The sequence below is a fragment of the Pteropus medius genome, unplaced genomic scaffold (genome assembly GCF_902729225.1).
Source record: "Pteropus medius unplaced genomic scaffold, Ma_sr-lr_union100, whole genome shotgun sequence".
Classification (NCBI taxonomy): domain Eukaryota; kingdom Metazoa; phylum Chordata; class Mammalia; order Chiroptera; family Pteropodidae; genus Pteropus; species Pteropus medius.
Genome location: NW_024353908.1, coordinates 9911320 through 9934771, shown reverse-complemented (window position 1 = coordinate 9934771; position 23452 = coordinate 9911320). Strand labels below are relative to the sequence as shown.

Genomic DNA, 23452 nt, shown 5'->3' with positions numbered 1-23452 from the left:
ACTTGTGAAGTAGCATGAGCCACATTGTAAATTTATAATTAAAATAGAGGCTTTCTTCCTCATTTTAATAGAGTAAGAAAATATTTATTTTGATTGAAAAATGAACCAGGACAATGAAAATAATAGAATACCGATTGCCATGCAGAAAATCTTCTTTAAAAAATGGTACCTTTTACGGAGGATTTTTCTGATTGTCAGAGGTGTGCTAAGCAATTCGCAGTTATTCTTACCAACTCTTTTAAAGATGAGGAAACAGGCTTAAAAAGAGGTTAAGATACTTCCCAAGACCAGTTAGGAAGTGACGAAGCTCTTTGCTTGTTAGTTTTTGCTTTATTACCAGGGTTTCATGCTCTACCATACTGCTCAAACTTCCATGAGCATATGAATTAGCAGGGTATCTTGTTAAATGCACAATCTGACTCAGTAGGTCTAGGGTGGGGCCTGAGATTCTGCATTTCTAATAGGATCTGCAGTGTTGATGAGGCAGCTGGTCCACAGACCACACTTTGAGTAGCAAGGCACTAAACTAATGCAAAGACATAATTCCTTCTCTTTCAACAGAATGGTATATTTCATCGAGCTGGAGCCAGACACTCTCAGTTGATTACTTGACCTTGATACATTTCAGACAACACGCAGACAAGAAAGATATCAATCCAGAAGCAATAGTGGTTATGGAATGCATACATTTCCATGTATTTTTACAGTAAAAATGCATTAAAAAATCTTTCACAAAAGAAACTTAAAAAATACAAGTAGGGTGTTGAGTTCTCCCCCAACATTCTTCCAAGCATCAACTGTGTAATGGGTGAGAGGGAAATTCCTAAATTGTTTGATTTAATCATACAAAATACTCATTCGCCATCTCTCATCAAGACATTTACATGAAGCGGAGGACTAGGGAAGTAGGCTCACAAGAATCAGTCTCCAATTTAAGGTTACAGTAGTTCGGAGAAAACTATATCTTTCTGCTTAATGCATAGTCCCTGTACAGTACAATATTTCCAAAGCAAATCTGACGTGTGGAATTCAGACGAAACTGCCACACCAGAAGTCTTCACAGACTGAGACAAGCCCAGGTGGGTAGCACATAGATTTAAAAAAGTCATGTGTCATCTCTGACAAGAAAGACATCGATATATTAACTTTAGGATGTACTCCAAAAATCCACCTCGATTTCATTTATTTAAAACTGTAGACTACAATTGAGAGCATTGAGCATTTAATATCACAGATTTTGCTAGAAATAGTGAGAAAATTCCTAGCAGTGGAATCTTAGGAATAAAATCTCCAAGTTGGCTCTGAAGAGATGGGTGAAAAAGAATATCATTATTCAGTTGTACTCTCCCTCAGCATTACTACTACAGCTCAAAGTACGCTATGTATGGAAAACTTTGATACAAATAGCAGTCACAGACTTTTCCCTCTTTTTTAGTTATAGAATGTTCATTGTGTCTGTTCTGGGAAAGGAACTTGTTTTGTGAATGTCCACACAACCACAGATACTCAGTTTAATGTCATGTATAAACCTATAAGTCAAATAAAGCTATGAACAATGTAATATTTATATATGCATAGTGTTTTATAAAAAGATTGGCCCACATACTGCTTTTCATCAATACAGAAACAGCATTAAGTCCATAGCACACTGCAAAAAGTGAGTGAAGAAGAGAATGCAAACAAATGCTTAATAATTCACAAGCAGGCTCACCATGGAGGATATGATGATATTCAATCCAACTAAAGCTTTAGAGAATTACTTATATAGTCTCCCATTTTAAAACAGCTTTACATACCTGATTTAGTTCACATTAAAATATATCCCAATGAATCAATTTGTTCCATATTCAGAAATATAAACACGTATCACATTCCTCACAGCTAAATTTTTAGTCATAAATTCTCTTTTATACAAGAAAAAAGGCAACAGTTGCTTTTTTTTTTTTTAAACAGGCTCTATTAATTACAATTCTTAACTCTGTACACAACGATTGGCTGGTTTTCTCCGTTTTTTTCCTTTTTTTTTTTAAGCAGTACCATGAGAACAACAGTGATTGACTTGCAAAGTTTTATGACTGTACGGAAAATGCAAAATAGTACTACAGAAATATACAATGCATTGTAAGCAATGGTTTGCTGTAGTGATCCAACAGGTACGAGCAAACATTTTGGCTCAGCTAGGCAGTAATCCATTTCAATCACATCATGGGGCTACAGCCGACCCAACCACACCTTCCATGGGATCGCAAAATAATAGGTTTTTAAAAAAGAAAAATCGTTATGTTTTGCTCTGCTGTCCAAAAATTCAAAGGACAGGGTCATGAGGGCAGAGTTTGTCAACCAGATCTGAAACCTCTGGGCTTGTGGCCTTTTTTCCCTTTCACATACTGGAGACCATTGTTAAGGTTTTAAAGGGAGGGAAATCGGCATTTCTAAGACTAAGCGTCTCCAATTCTCACTTATTTAAATATCAACAGAGAGGTAACTTCCACCGAGGCTCATTCCCTCCTCTCCAGTTTGGCAAAGGGCAACCACTGGCTTATGCTAAAAAGGGGAAACATACTTTCTGTATCGGGGACTTCTGTAACTCCTTCACACTGGACATATTATCCCCCATTCTCTCAACTACTCAGTCTCAAATCAGACAACACAACACAACACAACACAACACAGAAGGTATTTGTTGTCCATTCCTTCCAGTAGTTGAGCAAAGCTGTGATGGCACTGCCTTAATGAGATCTTATTAGATGTTAGTAATGCTAGTGAACCTGACCATCTGTGCTCGGGCTGCATTTGGGTAACGGCGGCCAACTTTCTCCTCTCTGTGCCTTTGTATGGCCAGGAAGAGTACAGACTATGACCCAAAAACATAACATTTCTTTGTGCTGTATAGGTTAGCTATAAATATCCTTCATTTGCAATAGTAGTCTCTTCATACAGTTTGCTTGATTTTAAAATCATCAGCAATCCTAACCCACTCCAAAGAGTCCTCAGCTTTTACAAATATAACTTTTGCCTTTTTTTTAAAGAAAAACTCCTAACTACAGTATAGCACTACATCGTTACATAAGTCTATATCAAATTAATTAAATGTAGTCAATAATTTCCCTTACTTACAGAAAATAATCAACAGCCCTATTTAACCGGGAGAGAAAAAGATTGCCCAAAATAAGGGAACAATTCTTGACAAGTCTACAGTTTATGTAGAAACAAAATTTATATCCCTTTGGGGCAGCATTTGGCAAATAATTTCCAAAAAAGTATGCATTAAAAATACTTTCTTTAATATTATACATCAGGCACAACACTTTTCATATATATTTTTTCTTTTAAGATTTCGAATGCATAAAGTGTTTGTTGCTATTTATAGGATCATCAGGTGTCAGATGCTTCATTAGGTAAGAAACTAAATTATTTCAGGTTTGTGACCTTCCTCTTAGAACCTTTGACACGGTAAAGGTTGGAATGCGACTCAGAACTCAGATACTGAGGTCGGTGCTACATTCTTTGTACGGTCGCCTTCTCTGCTCTGGGGGATGTCTGGAACTTCTGCCGGCATCCTGCTTCAGACTCGTCTCTTCCCTTTCTCGGTGGCTGACTTTGTCCTCTCTGTTCCTTTTCTCAAGTGACCGCTCTCTCCTCCGCTCCGGGGACCTTGCTCGCCTCCGGTCCGTCGATTTTGCTCTCCTTTCGGGCGAGCTCCCTCTCTTTCGCTCTGGAGATCTTCTCTGGTCCAAGAGTCTTTCGAGAGACCTCCTCCGACGGCTGGGCGAGCTGTCCCTTCTGCGGGTCGGCGACCGCTCTCGCCTCCTCTCGAGAGAACTCTCTCTTTTCTTCTCATGCTTCTCCCTCCTCTCCAAAGTGTTGTCAGCGCTCCGGGTGCCTTCCCTCCGCTTCTCGGGAGATCGTCTCTTGGGGCCATTGGTCACCATCCGCTCAGGCTGTGCTTCTCTTCGTCCCTCTGGTGCCCGGTCCTTGGGTCGGCAAGCCCCACTGTCCGGTTTTCTAGAAGTTCCGTTCCATGTGTGATGTTCGTTGGGTTGTCTGCTGTACTCCCTGCTGCCTTTGGAATCTCTCACGTGTGCCCGCTTTTCCCCATGTGGTGATGATTTGTGAAAATCGGGTGGGTAACTGGACTCCAGGGACGGGTGCGGCCGGCGGTCGGCGGGCCCGGACCTCATTTCCGGAAGCCCTTGTGCACCGGCGCAGGGGCCGTTCCGGTCGCTGCCGGGGTCTGCGAGGAAAGGAGAGGAGAGCGGCAGTCAGTCGAGTAGGAAGGACCTTGGGCTCCTGTCCCCACTCCCACACGTGAGATCTCATTAGTCACAACATACACACAGTTAAAGCAGTCAGATCGAAGCCACCTGAGTCTTGGATAAGTATAACTGCAGCTAGTTAGGGTTAAACAATAGTGTTTGTGGCTTTCAGGGTCTAGCCTACTGTTCTCTATACTCAAGGCATAGATCATTAAAGAATTTATAACAGTCACAATTTTACTCCATAAAGGCACCACCTCAAGTCTGTCTAGAGGTATCAGAACTTCCCCCACTTTATCCCTTCTTTTCCCACTCACCACCCTTCTCCCTTTCCCACCCCTCCCATGCACTGGTGAAAGAAAATATTCTTTCCTTTGAAGAATACTTGTGTTTTAATTTAAAAATAATCTGCGCTATTGACCTGGGGGAATGGAAATAGTCTATGTCTTGATCGGGGTGGTAATTAAATGTGTGCACACAGAGGTTAAAACAAAAACAAAAAACCTCACTGCACTCTATACTTAGGCTTTATGCATTTTACTGTATGCAAAGTATATTTCTATTAAAAAAATAATCCAGGGTGGTGGGCAAAGGAGATTATGGAGGCAACACGGCCAGATGTTGGTGACTGCAAATGTGACATGAATGTGAGGGTCCAGTAAACATTCTCTTTGCCTTTGTGCATGTTATCCAACTATTTCTCTACTTTTGTATAAGATTAAGAAACTGTTTTTAAAATGTGGAGTCTCCTGACAGATAAAAGGGAGTGGAAGGGAGGTTGTCAGGTACATAGTTGACATCGGGAGTTCAGATTAAGTCTCTAAGTTTAGAGGCACTTTTCTTTATGCTGTACAAAGCAGCCATAATTACATCTATGAGCCATGGAGTCACTGGACTGCTTCTTACCACATCAAGACATCTATAGATTTAAAAGCAGGGTAACCCACAAGGCTCCTATGCATTATTAAACTATTGAAAATAACACTGACGATGTTTTAGGTAGTGTCCCAAATTTACGAGAGTTCTTTTTAAAGCAGGAGTGTTTCGTTACAACTAAACCCAACAAGTCATACACATTATATACTTTTAGGCAAGGCACAAGAAATGGTGTGCTGCAGTGTGGAGGGAAAACCAGGGAGACAGCCACAGAGATGAAGTGGATGTTCTTTAAGGATCTTTCATGAGGCAACAAGCAACTGTTTCATGAATGATCTCCCAGAACCTTGAGTGGGTGTTAACAAAAGCAGAAATATAGCCATTGAGGAGCGGTTGGCAAACTCTTTCTGTAAAAAGCCAAAGAATAAGTATTTTTGGCATTGCGGGCCACACAGTTTGTTACAACTACTCAACTCTGGCACTGTAGTGTAAAAGCAGTCTTAGACACACATTAAAAAACGGGCATGGCTATGTACTACTTACTAAAACTTTACTTACGAAAAATAGGCTGTGGACAGGATTTGGCCCATGGGCTGCCCTTGGTCAAGTGATAACTGATCAAACAGGAAATCTCATCTTCCTGTCTAGCAAAGCCCTATCTACCTAGGTGAGAGCTCTGTGATGTGAGGTTTGTTCTTTCTAAATGCTGGGTAGGCTATAATAATTAACACAAAGTCATTTTAAGATGTGGGTGAGTGAAGGTGCTTAGATCACTATCGTAAATCTAACCTTGAGGTTTCTTATACCTACTTTTAAGATAAGGGAGAGCAAGACTTCAACAGGGTCAGCGGTGTACTTACAATTCAAAGAACGCAGGGTGCTCAGAATGAATTGCCAAACATATCAAAATAGAGCTAAGCAGAAGCAATGAGGAAATTAGGCCACAGCACAGAAACACCTAGTATTGATTGAGCTACAAACCGTAGTTTGATTATGGCCCATAAGGTAGAAGCAAGCCTCCCCGAGCTTTTCATTTCTCATACATGCAGCGATATTAGGAGGTATCATCGCTGTAGAAGGGAGGGCCCAGCACCAAGAACAGTCAGAGAGAAAGAGAAAGAGAGAAAGAGAAAAAGTTGAACATTTAGATTCCCTATAACAAAGAGGAAAGAAAAAAAATCTGCATTTGTTAACATAGGGCAAAGAGAGTTTATTTGTCCAGTCAGACAGTCTAAGGCAACACTCAAATAAGGCTGCAGAGACCGCAATCAGAACAGCGAAATATTTAGACAGCCATATAAGGTGACTCGAGGACCCAGACAATGGATGCATCCTTTTTTCTTTTTTCTTTTTTTTTTTCTTCTTCAAACAACTGGAACAATGACAGGCTGGCATAGGAGAGCATTAACAATAAACAACAAAAGAACAAAGTTCCCTCCCTCCCCCTCCCCCAAAGACCGCGACAGTTAAATTAAGTACAAAAAACTCATTACAAAAATAGCCTCACAGAGAAGCAGGTTCCAATCAAGTCAGAAAAATATTGGAACTTAACATATTATAACCCATTTGTGACTCTAATCAATAGAATTAGAGAGATTTAGTCCAAATGATACATGGAGACATTACAGCAGCACAACCCCGGCATGTTCAACCCCTTTTGGAAAACCGAGTAAATGATCTTTATTTTTAGCCCAAAGAACATTTGTTAGTGTTGGATTTTCATCCTCAGTGCAAGAGACATAGGTTTTGAGAAGGTACACAGGTTACTGACGGTGACTCTCAAATGAAATATCACATCCAACAGAAGCATAGGGAAGACAGAAAAGGGAGACAACGTTACACAGTTTCAGTGGCATCCATACACCTATCAGTGGTTTAGTACAGTGCACAGCTGTAACACCTTACTGTTGTCAAAATACCTCCCCTGTGGTTGGCCATGTCTAAAGGGGCCTCATCTGATACCCACCTCCCCATACCACGGGCCCCTTATGTTTTGCACCTGTATTAATGTCCAACACCTGGGAAGGTTGTCCTTCATAGTAGTTACCCTTGTCTTTGAGCTGCATCTGAATTAAAGATCTTATCAAGTCCAAAATGCAACTGGGAATTGTGCGGAATGACTTTCAGAAAAGAGGGTGACAGATAAAATCCCTAATAAAGGGGACTGACGTATATGGGGACGATTCAATCACAGTTTCTATAGAAACTTTGGTAGACCTTTGGCTGGGAAGAAAAGCCCTACATCTAGGGCATAGCTTTTCTTTTTTTAAATTTTAAACAAGAATCTCAAATAAACAGGACATAATTATTATAATATACAATATTTTGCCATCAGGACACTAAGCTATGTAGAGATCATTGCTGTTTGTTTACTCAGATCATGTCTACAGATATGACAAAAGAACTTTATGTATAACCTGGCTTTCCCCACAGGAAAGGTATAGTAATGTGTTTCCCTCATGATGAGCACTGGGAATCTAGTTCATCCTTTATCACTTAAAAACATATGGCTAACATATCAACAGTTTTGTTTGTTTTATAGCAGTGGGCTCAGGTGGTCTGATTTGGGGTAGAGATCAGTGTGGGGGGCGGGATGTAGAAGTGTTGTATACAAAGCATAAAGGTGGTGAGCAAGGCCCCCAAATCATCTCAAAATTTCACGTCTCTTAAGACATCAAGTAACCAAAAAAGAAAAAGAAAAAGATTTGTGCCTCAACATATCACTCAGGAAACCTGCTTTCCTGCTTCTTAAAAGGAGTATAGTCATTTTGTGCTAACAATTGGATCTGAGAAACAGTTTGGCACAGTTCAAACAATCATTCCTTCGCTCTTGGTCGGACTAGACAAAATGTTCTCTCTGATTATCAGAAAGGGGGCTATAAAGATCTTGTCTTAGGCCATGCCCCAGTCCACGTAAGCAAGCAAAAGGATGAAATGTGTAGAGATTTCAGAACAAGCGAGGCAAATAATCACATGGTGCGAAAGGCTGGTAAGACACTGGTGAATAGGGGAAACAAAAAGACTTTCCTGCTGCAGTTCTGGAGACAAATTCATGGAGTCATGCCAGGGAAGGAAGGAATGTTTTCATAGTTTGACCCACCATATTCCGGTACCGAGCCGTCTCCCCGCTTCAGAAAAAGACGCACTCTGCGGCCACCATTCTTAATCAGTTCTATAGCCCGAGAATGCTTCATGTTTTTGGTGGTTTCACCATTGATCTCTAAAATTTCATCACCAATCTGCCCAAAGCAAGAAAGAACAAAGATCACAAAAGGGTTTCACCAGCTATTGAGGTGCTTTATGATTTAAAATTCTTATATTGATTGATTTACTAAATATTTATTGAATAAATGCCAGGAAATCTTCTACTGCTTAGGATTCGGCGGTGAACAAAACAAAAATTCCTGCCTTCATTTAGATGACATTCTAATGGGAGAGAGACAACAAGAAAATTAGAAAAATACAAGTATGTTAGATAGTGTCAGTGCTAATAAAAAAATAATAAAGAAGTAAGGGGAATATTAATTGAAGGAAGGAGGATGTGGTAAGCACCTTCTAGGATGGCTCTCAATGACGCCCACCTCTTTGTATTCATCCTGTGTAATCTCCTTCCCTTTGAATGTGGGTTGAAATTAGTGGCTTGCTTCTAACAAAGAGAATATGGCAAATGTGATGAGAGGTCAATTCATAGAAAAGGTTACAAAATTATTTTGGTTTCTGTCTTCCTTGACCTCTTTTGTTCTCTCGCTTGTTCACTCTGATGCATGATGTGAGCTGCCCTAGTCCATGATAAGGAAATGATGGAGGGCTGGGGCTAGCAGCCCAAGAGGTACTGCATCCTGCCAGTGACCCTGTGGATGAGCTTAGAAGCAAATCTTTTCCCAGCTGAGCCTTCAGAGGAGATCGCAATCCTGGTTGATACATGACTGCAGCACTTACTATGTGTCAGCTGCTATTTTAGGCACAGCAGATAAAGGAGTGAACAAGACAGGCCAGATCCTTGCTCTCGTGGAGCTAATATATTCCAGGAGGTGGAAGAGAAGCACTAGCTTTGGATTTTGAAGCCCTGAATTTGAGTCCTATCACTTCTTAGTTAAGTGGTCTTGCTCAAGTTCTTTTAACTTCTTAGCGATCGATTCCTTATCTGTATAAGGAGGTAATAATACCCCATGCCTACCAAGCTGAGGGGGTCAAATCAGATAATACATGTAAATGCATCTTATGATCTATTCAGCATTATAAAAAATATCGTGATAATGGTAATTCATTCAATTAGAAACTCTTAAGTGAGTAAAGACATGGAAAAGCATATTCCATCTGTTTGAAATTTAAACAAAATGAATACATTCCTCTAACTACTGCATTGTATATGCACAAATTGTGCATGTAAATGCATCAAGGAAGAATGTATAAGAAACTAGTATGCAGTTTGACACTGGAAACTACCTTTTATTATGTACCATTGTTCACTGTTTAATTTTTTTTTAAAACCACCTACATGTCTACTTTCCTAATTTTAAAAAAGCTCATTAAAAAATTCAATCTGAAGAAACTTAAAAGTAAGGATTGTGTCTTAAGTACAAATATTAAGTTCCCTACTCTTGGTCGCTTTTTTCCTTTTTCTGTTCTGGCCCAATTTCATTCGCTTTTTTCCTTTCCTGACTTAACTTTTGATTTCTTTTAATTCTTTGCAGATTGCTCCCTATATGTATGTCTCGATCTATGTGACCTATCTATAATGAGCAAATGACTTTTCTTTTTTTAATTATCTAACCCGCCCAGGAGATCAACACATTCATACACAGTAACAGATATGAAATATCTAAACAGAGCAGAGTAGACTCTTGGCATTTGTGTATTTAAAACTTGCAGCTTTGACTATCACAGAGCAACCCTGAATATTCACGCCATGGAGTAACTGACCCTTTGCTGAGGCAGAGTCAACATGCTCCTGAGGTCAGGGTAAGATGGTTGGTGACTAGCTAGAGACAGAATGGAGCGCACCACCCAAAACTTATAGAACTACAGGGTTTTCCTGCTTTCTGAACATCCTGGTACACCCAGGAATTCCTGTGAAGTGATGTGTCTGCCTTGTGAGATTAGGTATAACAACTATGGAAATGGGATTTGGAAAATATTTACTTTAATAAGTTTGTAAGTAATTTTAATCCTTCATTCAACTCCAATGATTTGGAAGGGATCACCTAACTTTAGCAGCTACAACTAACTATGCTTCAGGGAGAAATTTACCGTAGGGTAGGCGTCATGCATTTAGAATGTTGTGAAAGCTATAGGAAATGTATTTCTCATGATCAAGAAAGTTCTAGCTATATAATGTAAAAAGTCACTGCAGATGACATATTTACATCTACTCCAGACTCCTTTTCCTACTTACCCTCATCTTTCCACACCTTTCTGCAGGACCATCCTCTGCTAAGCGCAGAACATAAAGGTCCATGTTATACTCTCGGCCCCCTCGAAGACTAAAGCCAAATCCCTTGGCTCCTCTTTCCAGTTCCACAGTGTAAAAATCTTGATCCTATTTCAAGAAATAAAATGTAATCATTCTGGGAGAACTTATATCCACACATATTTTTCTCCATCTCTTCTCACACACTTTCTATTATGCTGATTTGACAAAAAGGCACAATCGCTATCCCCCTCTTGGTGATCCTCGATTGTTTATTAATATCCATTAACCTTAGAAGTTTGCAGATACAGAATTTTAAAACATTTATGAGCACGCCTATAGACTGCACACCAAATGCATATATTAAAATGTAACCAGTGAGGCTGCAATTCACATTCACGGAAGGAAAATTCATTACATTATACCATCCTGCACGTTATTGGATGTTCAGCCTCCCTTCCCCATGCCTGAAAAATGTCAGCAGTATCCATCATTAGGATACCAAAAGGCTCTGAGAAGACCAATAAAAAAAGGAACCTATTTAACTATATCATCCAGTGTTTCCCAAATTTACTTCACCTGCTATTATTTGTGCACCCTCCATTACCATCGTATGAGACAAGTATTTAGCTCTATGGGTACCACCTGAAATTCACAAGCCTGAGAAACACCTTAAGAAAAAGACATTTTATTGGCATAAATATAATTATGAATACCACAAACAGATATCAGCTGTTTTGTTCTTCCATTGATCGCCAATTTTGGCTTTTATTTTATTTGTTTTTTCCTCCCAGCAAAGGATATCTAGGAATATTTTTCAAAGGTAGTAAAATGTCACTTCCTAGACAACCAAATGTAAGTACGTATTTAGTATATCCTCTCACAAAAGGTTATTTATTTTAACTGAGGGTACCTTGTAAAAGATGCCTCATAAAAGCAGCCTCAGAAAGTTGGAAGGAAGCATACAAAGCAAAAAGAGAAGAAAGAGAAACAGCCCTCACCTGTGTTGCCTGGGGTGCTTTGAACTCAAACTGAGATTCCGGCTTTGGTTTGGTGGTATTCCTGCCAAAGTGAGAGAAATAAACGTAAGGGCAACCCGAGGGGAAACTGAGAAAGAACCAAGGATGAATGTCATCATGCCAAGAGTTACTTTTTTCCCTTTAAACCAACAAAAGAAACCAAAGCCATGTCTGACCTGGTCTCCTGGACCCCTTGCTGAGAGGGGGTGTGTGTGGTGGTGATGGTGGCAATCTTCTCTGCATTGGTCAGCAACGTTGCATTTGAAGACTCTGCAGGATGAGACAGAGCATAACGAAATGAGGACCCTGGAAAAGACCTCACACTAGAAGGTTGTGTAGAAGTCCCATATCTGAATGACAAGTCAAGCTTCTCTGTCACCATTTCAAGCAGTTCTAACTTGAATTTTTAAACAAGAACTTAGAGAACCATTCTAAGATATTCTATGATGTGAGCCCTGTATACTATTATCCTCCTCCTAACTGACACCCCCACAAATAAAATAGAGTTTGCCCAAGAAAATTCTACTCTAAAATTGTAGCCAAGATCGGTGTCTCTCATCTCTCGCCACTTAAAAACGGCAGTCCCATTAAAACACTGTACCACATCAGAATTAGTTCGCGGAATTTTACAGGCTAATAATACATGTCTTTGCTAACATTGCCTGTAATTTATCAGCAATATTTAGTGAGTCTGCTTGATTGCCTAATGTGAATATTAAAATTAGAAGTGGGCTAACATCTTGTCACACACGCACACTACTTTCTTCCTCATTGCTTTTAATGAAGCACAATTGAAAATGTGGAGTTCTTGACAGATTCCATCTACTATCACTCATGAGAAATTAATTTTAAAACCTGCATTCATCAGAGTCTGAGCTTGTAAATATAAATTGTATAAATCATGAAGCCACCCAAACATAATGAATATGATTATATTCTTATGTAAATTGACTTTCTTCTCCACTAGCCACATTCATAAGCAACTTCATTTATCTCTAGAAGTTTGGAGATCCAGATTTTGAAAACATTCACGATCATGCCTATAGACTACACACCAACATGAATATATTAAAATTAAATCGTTCATATGGTAATGGTTATAAGTTCTTTTAAGAATGATTTCTCCATTATTTTCAAGGCAGACAGTAAGTAGCCATGAGCAAGTTGCACTTTAAATATTTTTTAGGTTGACTGTTCGGAACATAAATCTTCTATTCAAAAAAAATGCTAAATATGGGGTTAAGTGCTAAGATTAGCTTATAAATGCCAGGAACTCTAGAAGTTTCTAGAAGTACAATGATTCATAGGAGGCACTTTAATGTTTGCTGAATATCTATCAACCCATCATGTACGGCAATGTTTCTATGGGAAACTGTGTTTAGTACCCCAACTGGGTACATGGACTACATCTCTCTCTACAGCAGTTCTTCTAGGTGATGAGACGTCCCTCAGATCCCAATCACGTGCTGTCTACCTTCCATTTTCCTTTCCTAAGGGTATTATTCAGTTTGTTATTTTCATTATACACAGTTGTTAAAAGCAGGGGCTTGAGATTCAGACCCGAGTTTCACTGCTCATTAGCTGTGTGCCTTATTTTTCTCATCTGATAGAAGATGATGACATTTACTTCCTTCTCTTAGATAAAAGTATATGAAATGTTTAGTACAGTACCTGACATACAGTAAGCACTCAGTACACATTTATCAGTAGTTACGGATCTTGCTATTACCTCTACTTTTTATTTATTACTGTGGAACATGTGTAAGTTATTTAAATTTTCTGCAAAACAAGAAAGTTGAAATATGTTTTTAACAGTTTATAGTCCAGCCATAAAGCCCATGATTCTTATAACTAAAGTACAAGATTAACAACAAAATGTAACTATATCAAGTGAACTGAAATGTGAACCCTGTTCATGCATCAGCATAATGTTTTTCTCACCATCTGTTTTACCAAATGTTTCTAGAGATTCTGAGGGAAAAAGAACCTGTGGTCAATTAAGGGTGAGAAATAATGGGTGAAACAGAGAGAAATGTTTTTGCATGTGTGTGTTTTGTTTTCCCTGTGGACTCCTCAAAACCTTTAACCATGCCACCATGCCAATATGCCTTGTGACCGAGTTGGGAAGTTGATGCTTCTCAACTTTATGGGGAGGCATTTATCATAATGGTTACAGGGGCAGATTCTATATAGTCAGACTATCTGGCTATGGTTACAAGGTCAGATTCTATAGTCAGACTATCTGGCTTTGCATTCCGAGCTCTGCAATTTACTGGCTCTGACTTAAGCAAAGTTACTTAAACTTTTTATGCCTCAGTTTTCTCTACTGCACATGTGGGATAAGAGAAATATCTGAGAGAACTGGTGTCAAAGTTATTTGAGAAAGAGAGAAAAAAAAAACTGCCCTAAAATGATTAGCATATCTTTTTGGTAGCATGTATTTATTACTGTTATCAAAATATTAAAAGCATATGATTAGTGCATTTTGATGATTGAAGTTAATTGGTACAACCAAGGTGATAAATCTAAGATATTTCAGGGAATACACCTACTGTGTCAGTACAAAGGACTAAGACTGCACAGCTTCTCATTATGATTCACCAGAAGTTTCATAAACAAATGTATTGGTCCTTAAAAAAAACTTGATATTGCTCATTGTAATTAATTTTATGGAGACTCTCTGGGAAGTCACAAGATTGTTCGGACCATGGGGAAATCATAATCAGGATACAAAAAAAAGAATGTTTCCTTGTAATTAAAATGATTATAATTACTGAATTGTATAGAGGTTCCCCTTAAGAGTTCTTGTATGTTTTTGGTAGCCAGAGTTTTCCAGGCAGATCAGATCCCATTCGCAAACAATTTTTATGTTTCTGCTGCTTTCGTGATTGCTGAGATATAACAGATAATTACTCAATGCACATAAAGACAACTATTTTATTCATTTCCCTCTGATGCTTCATTTGCTATTTTTCACTTATTTACATGCAAATCTGTTTTGGTCGAAGCTAAACCTTAAGCATTTTAAAATTAACATTTAATATGCAAATGCTTATTTGAGCTCCCTGAGTTTTGTTTTTCTTAATCTATGAATAACCACCATTTCTTGATCATTTACAATGTGCCAAGAACCGTGCTAAGTGCATTATCACATGCATTATTTCATTTAATTCTTACAACTCAATAACTGTAGATAGTACCCCCATTTTACAGCTGAGACTTAGAAAAGGCAGGTAATGTGTCCAAGGTCACCCAGAAAGCAAGTGGAGGCACTGGCAGCATTGGCACTGGCAGCATTTTAAGTCTTCATTTAGAATTAAACCAAGACTTTAAATGTTGAAATTCTAACTTTTTAAAATACAGAGATGAAGCCCATTATCATAAATTTATAGCTCTATCCCAAAGCAAAATTTGCCCCCTATAATAAAAAATACTATAAAAGAAGGGCCTGATATAGGAGTATGCTCCAGCAGCAGTATTATGAAAGGGTGTCAATGTATCTGACTTTTAAAACTCCAAGGCAGATTGACAGATTGGCTGTTTTTATGATATATTCCAGAAAGTACCCTACATCTTTTATTAAACCATGTTTACACCTATTTTAGCTCTCTCAGAGGAATGAAAATGGATATTACTACACTTTCCATAGCAATCGTGTATCAAGAAAAGCATATCCTAGCTCTCAAGGTACTGTCACGGCACCGTGCTAAATCAGGGCACTAACTTCTGACAGGAGCTTCTATCCTGGGTTTCAACATATCTCCGTGACAAGAGATTACAATTCTAACCTTGTTTCCATGGTAATATCCTTAGCCTCTCTTACAGAATCACATTACAAAGCCAAGGAAATCAACGAAGGATATAATAATTCCTTTCATAAATATTTTAATGCATAAACACATATGTAATAAATATCTGAAGGAAGAGTTTGAATTTTGAATCTCATAAATATTTGAAAAGTTTCGGGAGACTTTTTTAATGTGTACTGTTGGAACCCTATTCTTTTTGCCCAAGTATATGCTAGCAACATATCCACAGAGCTTTCTATTAAGATAAACTTATACTATTCTATACCTTTGCCAAAGAGATAGCAATAATAACTGTGCTGCCAAACCTTAACTCCTATTTTAAACAAATATTTTGAATCGGAGTGTTCAGAAGTACAAATTTATGACCATAATTTAAGTAATACATTTTTAAGCTCATAAATATTTTCATTATTGTGAATTTGATTCATTCTGATGGTCCATTTTAGCCTGGCTCAGTCAGGGTCTGCCCTGTTCCATTCACACCCAGACTTCACAGGGTATTTCTATACAACACATGTCCATAGGAAGCATGTGTGATTTGACTTGTCAGATTTCAAGTTCAGATTTAATATATTCAGCTATTCTCTGGACCTTTCTTGCTGCCATTATGTATTTCCTATCCCTTACCCATATCTCATATGAGAGAAGGTTCTGCCCCCACTTTACCTCTCCCCGATCCCAAAATAGTAAAAGCAGAGATGGTGAGGACTCCCATCATCTAGGCTTGTCCAAGATCTGTGAAGGCAGGCCTTCTGAACACACAATAAGGCCAAATAAAAGAGAGTCATGTTACAGAGCTTTTGTTGGAAGGGGCTGGCAATGAGAGAGAGAGGTGAGAGAAACGGGAGAAGCAGAGTGAGGAAAACTATAGACCTAGATAAGTGAAGTTGGGGAAAGAATGAGGTGAACGATGACAAGAAAAAAATTTAGGCAGCATGAGTAAGATAAAGAAGTGGATTTGAAGTGGGTTCCAAGCACTGTCTGAACAAGAATGCATCCTCTTGAAGTGCCTCTTAGGATTTCTGAGAACAACAGTCTGGACAAAATGGGTTTCTAAGAGCTTAGAGACCATTCTGATTAAATTTAGTCTCTTCTCATGAGGATCACAGAACAAACCGTCTTTGGGCTACCTGATGAATTAAACATTAGAGTGAAAGATCTGAAGGAGACCAGAGGCCCCTAACAAAGAGATCACCTTCTTTTACCCTATAACCTATCACAGAGAGGCAATGGATCCACCATGAATTCCCTTCATCAAAGTTTAACAGTCACGCTGTCTTCTAGGTGATGCAAAACCCTCTTGGGGTTGCTCTAGCATCTCTCCAAAATCTCTCCAGAAATCTAGCTCCCTTGCTTCAACTCTAATTTCTAAGATGACAATTTTCAGCCTCATTTAAAAGATGAGTATCACAAATCGACCCTCTGTCAGACTCAATGAACTGCCTTCTCCTGGCCTCCAAAACTTACAAAGTAACCAATGAAGAATGTTATTATCATGGCAATAAATTTCTGCAGTATCTTGGAATGAAATCACATCCTCAGAAGTGCATCAATCCTTAACTCTATTGTATCAACTTTAACGTTTACTTTCTTCTAACCCAGATAGCATGTGGATATGTCTACCTGAATTGTATATTTTTGAAGTATCTGAGTTTAAAAAATCTTTTTATTGACAGCTGTTATTGGATAATTCACCTTGTATTATATTTCTTGGTGTTCAGGTTTTCCTAAAATATTTTCCATTGTGCTTTAAAAAAACGAACTCAACACTTAGTATGTGCAGAGTAGTATAAGTAGCTTCTGCATATTTCTGTCTTTCCTGATTTCAAACTCTTCTTCTAAGCCCTTCTCTCAAAAAGTGCTTTCTTTCCTTCTTTTCTTTTTTAGACATTCTCATTTCCACATGAAGACTGACCAATATAGGTCCAGCAAGTCAATGTGTCTTGTTCTTTTGGGTTAGTTTTTTTTTTTTTTTTTTTTTTAAATCTCTCCATGTAGATAAAGGTGTCTAAATTTATATACTATATTTGGCTCTCTCAATCATGTAGATAAAGGTGTCTAAATTTATATACTATATTTGGCTCTCTCAATCATTTCTTATTTAATTTTTTTCTGGCTTTCTTCATCCTTTCCATTAGGAACCTATGTTCTATCATCTCGTGCTCACTTTCCTAAATTGTAATAGCATTCCAGAGTGGTGAACTGGCAGAATGGACTCCAGACCAGATGGTAAATTACTAACCGTGCATTTGAGGCAGGCTGAAGGAGACCATCATTCAAGGAGCTATTTTTTTCCTCAACATTTGGTATGGGATATTTCTGGTGCAGAGAAAATTCTCTGTTCTTAGAACCAACAATTTTCAATATTTATTGTTTGGTTTGGATTCACTTTTTCCGAAAGGCACAGTCTATACTACTCAAATTTTAAACTACGAGGCTCACTTTCTAACCATTTATATATAAAAATATTCATTTGGTGAATAACGTTTAAATAAAAACCTCTAATTTTCTTATTTTACATATCAATGGCATAGAATTTTATCATGTTAGCTCCAAAAACCACATTTCCTCTTGAATATATATTTTATTTTAGAATGTGTAGCAAGAATGAAAAAAAAAAAACATTGAAACATTTTGGAACAAATATCAGTTTCCTCCCATGGGCAAAATCTGCTCAGAATGAAATCAATATTCAGGACTTAATTCTCTGAAGAACCTATATTTGGTGACAGTGTATCAACTTAATTTTTATTAAATATGAATATTACAATGAGCGTTGATATTTTTTGCTGGATAACTTTTTATTATAGGGAGCTATAGGATGTTAAGAAGTATCTCTAGGTCTACCCTCTATATGCCATTCGCACCCATTCCAGACAATGCCAAATGTCTCCTGGGGGCAGGATCACCCCTGGTGTAAAAGAACCAAAGATTTAAATTTAACCAACCAAACAAACAAACAAGAGTAGGCCTAGTTTATTGTAGCTATAACCTACAATTAAATAAAAAATATAGATTTAATTCTTTCTTCATTGACATGTAAAAATTAGGAACAAATCATGGAGGCGTAAACCTAAGACTCTCCCAATTAAATAAGAAAATTGATATATTATCTTATTGTGAAAAAACTTAGTGCTGGCTATGAATTGTTATTTTGTAGATTTTGTGATGTCGCCACACTATACAGTTGAATTTTAGTGATTGTTTAAAAAAAAAAAAAAAAAAATCCTGAGTGATTTCCAAACAAGACATCAGGTCTTTACCACTATATTCAAACTATTCTATTATTTGAAAGCCAAGGGCACCAAAACCAAAATAAATTGAGGAAATCTGAAGATTTTCTGAAATATTTCTATTTGCAACAAGACAGGTATTAAGAGATAGGGGATTAAGTAAAGAGAGTGAGATAAGGTTTAGTAACAATGGCTCACATTTGTTTGATGGATATGTTCCCCTAGGGATAGATAAGGCTGTCTCTAAAGCAACACTATGCAATTACATGAACGCTAATGATAAAGAGATCCAGAAAGAGATCAAGAAAGTGAGAGAGAGAGAGAGAGAGAGAGAGAGAGATGTACACACAGATACGAGGGAGGAGAGGGGAGAGAGAAAGAGGGAAGGAGAGGGAGGGGGAGGGGGAAAGGGAGAGAGGGAGAGAGACAGAGACAACAGGTATACTTTACCATCCCCGGGAATGATGCGGAGGGTAACTGTGTTTCCCGCTTCCTTGATTAGGTTGACAATGTCTGAATGGGACTTGTTGGTGATGGAACATCCATTTACTGCCAAGATCCGGTCTCCTACTTTCAGCTTGCCACATCGGTCAGCAGGGCTCCCCTCAATAATCCGACCTATTTTGTGAGGCATAGCCACACATGCATTGCCTGCTTTGATATTGAGTTTTAATTTTTTTAAAAGTTACGTGGGAATATAGTGAAGGGAGGAGAAAAAGGGTTGAAAAGGGAAAGAGAAGGTTAAGTGTTAATTAATTAAAGCATTAAGCAAATGTTATTAAAGGAGAGCTCTGCGTCGATGGTCAAAACATTGGCAACGGTCAGGGCATCTGTGTAAGAAGCTACGGCCCTGAAACGGTAGTTCGTCGCGGCGGTCTTTTCCTGATTCAAAATGTGGGGAAAACCCCAGCTCCCCTCCTTAAATCAATTACAAAACTTTGGATACTTAGTAACTTCAGAGATTCTCAAGCGCTCCAAAATAATTTGCCATTGGCTTATTTTGGGACTGCAAATGTGAAACCCAGAGCTGGGATGAATGCTTTTACGCATTCTGTGTTCAAGTCACTTTACTTTTGCCAGCTGTTGTTTAAGCTTCTGCCAATGTTTTGTTCTTTCTCCATTTAGAAAAATAATCATTGGGCATCTGGTGAGGCATGAGAGTCTGCTAGCACTGAAAATTCAATCTGAAGACACCTAATGGACGAACACTTAGACTTCCTGCCTTCTATTCAGAATGATGAACTCTTTAGAAAAGGGGCATAATTACAAGAGATGAGCGAAGAAAGCCCCCAATCTTGACACATATTTCTGCTTTTATGACCCTTGCTCAGTGAGCCTATCTCATGTGCTTTCAGGGTAGGGCCCAAATGGCTCATGAGCTCTGAAATCCTCCTCTGTCCTCACAAAAATCTCCTCAAAGGAATATGAAAATCTTGTACATACTTGGGCTGAGGACAGTGATCCAAAGCTAGGTTCAAATCATTCCTCAATCCTTTTCCTTTAATCATTTCCTTTTTCCTGATCGGTTATTACACATCTACAATATGAAAAGCCAGGAAGAGTGCATTTGAAGAGGAAGGTGTATTGTACGCTTTGGGGGATTCCATCTCACAACCAAGAGCATTGCTAACTTCTAGAGAGAGGTGGAAAATTGGCTCTGAAGCCCAACATACAGTTTTTAGAGAATTGTATATTTAGTTTCAAAGTTTCTTAGGCACATTCAGCTACTTTTAGAATTTGTCTTTCTGGGGACTGTGAAGACAGTTACGCAATTGAGACATCTTTTGGAAAGGGTGACAAAATTAACATGGGAGACATTGAAACTGAGTAGGCTCTTCCATCATAATTTGGACCTTGAGGATAACATATGTGGGAAAATGTATTATAATTCCTTTACACTTCAGCACATTTGCCTGAGTTTGTATCACTGGATGCAACGTCATGGATGAGGAATTTTTTAAAAAGGAGTTAAAGTCTTTTGGAATTCAACAGGTAGATATGGTGGGAAGCTTCCATACTCAAATTCAAGGTCTTGATTAAGTTTAGCCCAACTCTTAGGACAACTCTCATGAGAAAGGCATCAAACAGCAGGCATGAAGAAAGCTCTGCATAGCTTGCAACAGAAATCTCATGCAAGGTATTAGGGAAAGTTTAATTTGTTCATTATAAGAGCCAGAGGAAAACAATTAGAGACCAAGCTTTGAGTGAAGACATTCAAAATTAATTAAATAACACACAGCCTCCCACCTAACATATCTGCTATTTATTCTAGAAAGTGAAACTGAGGCTTCTGGAATCCTGAGAATATCACAGGGTGCATGGGGACAGTCAAAATGTAGATCTGAAGAAACGGACTTGGGATCTCTTTTTCCCTCTCTGCCTTTCTTTTTATTTTTAAATTAAGCATAAAAAACTCTAAAATCAATTTTAAAAACAAAAAACCTTGACTTGATGTCATGTCACCCATCTATGACATGCTGTGATAACTGTATTAAAGCAGCTCATAAAAGCACTGTTAGTAATGGGTGTTTGTTACTGCAGCCACACATGCATAGACCTGCTGATTTATAGTCTCCTAATGCAGGGGTCCCCAACCCCCGGGCCATGGACTGGTACCGGTTTGTGGCCTGTTAGGAACAGGGCCACAAAGGAGGTGAGCGGTGAGTGAGGGACTGAAGCTTTATCTGTTATTTGCAGCTGCTACCCAGAGCTAGCATCACTGCCTCAGCTCCACCTCAGATCATCAGGCATTTCTCATAGGAGTACCGGTCCTTGATGCCACAAAGGTTGGGGACCGCTGTGACCTAATGGACAAACCTTAGAGAGAATGGCTTTAGCAGGAAGCAATGGACAAGACTAAATGGAAGCAAGGGAATTCTATGGGAGTAGAAAGCTAAAGGGATGGAACACCTAGCTGATCCTAGTCAGCAAGTGACCTGTGGCCACCGGTCATCTGATTCCTTGTGGATGAGTCACCTGGACATAGAGCTGAGGTAAATTTCAAAGCCTGCATAACCCTTTCTGCCTCCTACCATATTCCATATTAATCAACAAAATGTGCTTGGGGAATAACAAATAACTTTTTATTTAATGAAGAAGGTAGATCATTTTTGGAGTACATATTTATAATCCATTCGATCAGAAATAGATTCACGAATTACTATTTCTGGGAATCACCTGGATTCCTATTTGTCTCTGCCAGTGCACCCAGCAGAGAGTTAACTTTCTGATAGGGTGACGACCATGTTTCTCCATACTCTGCTGAAATCCCCAAAACCTGGATGAGATAGGAAAATTACCCCTGCTAGAATTAAAGAGCAATGAAGACAAATGAATTTTAGCTCAGATTTCAATCAGATTCTTAACCAAGGAACAGTAAAAATACCATTTAAAATTAAACTTAAAAAACTTCAGATAGGGATAGAGCAGCAAAAGGACACAGATAAGGTAGAAAGGGCATTTCATGTAACATGTTTACTCCTTACACTTCTATTTTTCCTAAGCATTTTACAATCACATGCTCCTTTTAAAGCTCTTAGATCTTCTGATGCTACCGCTATTAACGACATCCTACTCAGGACCTTGCAAAAGACTTTCACTAGCAAGACTTCCTCATACTACACTGTCGAGGGGTCGCTCTGCAAATTTCTGGCAAATTTCACGTATGCTTTAAGTTGTGTGCGTGTGAACACGCATTCAGAAAGGAAGCTGAACGGATAAAAAAAAACAAAAAAAAAAAAACCTCAACCTTCAGGAGGGGAAAATCTACCAAATAAACTGCATCCCCAATTAAGACTTTAATTACCTGAAGCGAAAAGCATGGAAGCATTTCTGTTAATGAGATTTTGGCTGCCTTTCATTGGCATCCTTGGAAACACCGCGGAAAAGAATGGTCAACACTCACCGAAAGTCGTGCCTGCTTCGGGCCTGCTCACCGACGACACGATGACGAAGCCAAAGCCCTCGTTCTCCCCGCGCCGGATCTCCACGTCGTAGGGCTGCACCACAGTGCTCACCACGCCACTGCCGCCACCCCCGCCACTGCCGATGCCGCTGGTGCTGCCGCTGCCCGAGCTCACCGTGTTCAAGGAGTTCTGGCTGCCCTGCGGGGTGCGTTTCTCCTCGGTCAGCGAGGCCGGCTGGGTGCTACTGTGATGAGAGGAGGCTGGCGAGGGCACCTCGTTCTCTGTTTTGGGGGCTGTACAAGAGATGCGCCTCTCAGTTACCCGACTTGGCCAAAAACATGCCCCTGCCACTCCTTCCTCCTTCTCCCCCCAACTCCACAACATGTAAGAAATCAAGAGATTAAAGTAAGAGAGCACCTAGCCTCACAGACATGAGAAACAAGAATTTAAAACAGCTTCTTGAGAAAAGTGTTTACTATTCAGTCTCTGCTGACATCGATCCCACAGAAAAACACCAAAATGGACACCAAATCGTGTATCATCCATAGCATACTATACATCAACATCCACACTCTGACCCAAGTTTGCAGCAAGATTGGCCCACTCTGCAATCCTCCTAGTGCACAAATCAAAGGCAAACGTATACGAAATGGAGGTGTGGCCCACACCTATGATGATCACCACATCTTTACCTCAGAGATAGGACCCTGGCTGCACATTCATATTGTCATCACCCTCAAGTCACAGTTCTGCTCAGCTTTCCAAACAGTCTTTGCTTTTGATTTTTCTGTTAGTCACAAGATCGAAAGCTGACAGTACCATTAATGTTGCCATACTGTGGGATTCCTGACAAAGCCTGTCAGAGGTAGACAGTTTCTCTTCCTAGCTTCCAGATGTCAATTATCTACTCTGATCACACAACTGGATACTATTTCCTGGAATCA

General features: G+C 39.0%; 1 protein-coding gene across 15 annotated transcripts in view; it reads right to left on the bottom strand.

Annotated features, from left to right (window-relative positions):
• Nucleotides 1-547: 547 nt before the first annotated feature.
• MAGI1 (membrane associated guanylate kinase, WW and PDZ domain containing 1) overlaps nt 548-23452 on the bottom strand; it is a 544874-nt gene continuing 521969 nt past the window's right edge. For 5 of the 15 annotated variants that reach the window (XM_039851757.1, XM_039851758.1, XM_039851764.1 and 2 more), the window contains 7 exons: nt 22508-22801; nt 19054-19254; nt 11738-11831; nt 11544-11604; nt 10528-10671; nt 8233-8371; nt 548-4234 (listed from right to left, as the gene is read on the bottom strand). In XM_039851757.1, coding sequence (XP_039707691.1) covers nt 3480-4234; nt 8233-8371; nt 10528-10671; nt 11544-11604; nt 11738-11831; nt 19054-19254; nt 22508-22801 — 1688 coding nt within the window. In that variant the 3' untranslated portion in view covers nt 548-3479. Of the gene's footprint in view, nt 4235-6113; nt 6203-8232; nt 8372-10527; nt 10672-11543; nt 11605-11737; nt 11832-19053; nt 19258-22507; nt 22802-23452 lie in introns of all 15 variants that reach the window. The other 10 variants (XM_039851755.1, XM_039851763.1, XM_039851756.1 and 7 more) reach the window with 5 other exon arrangements.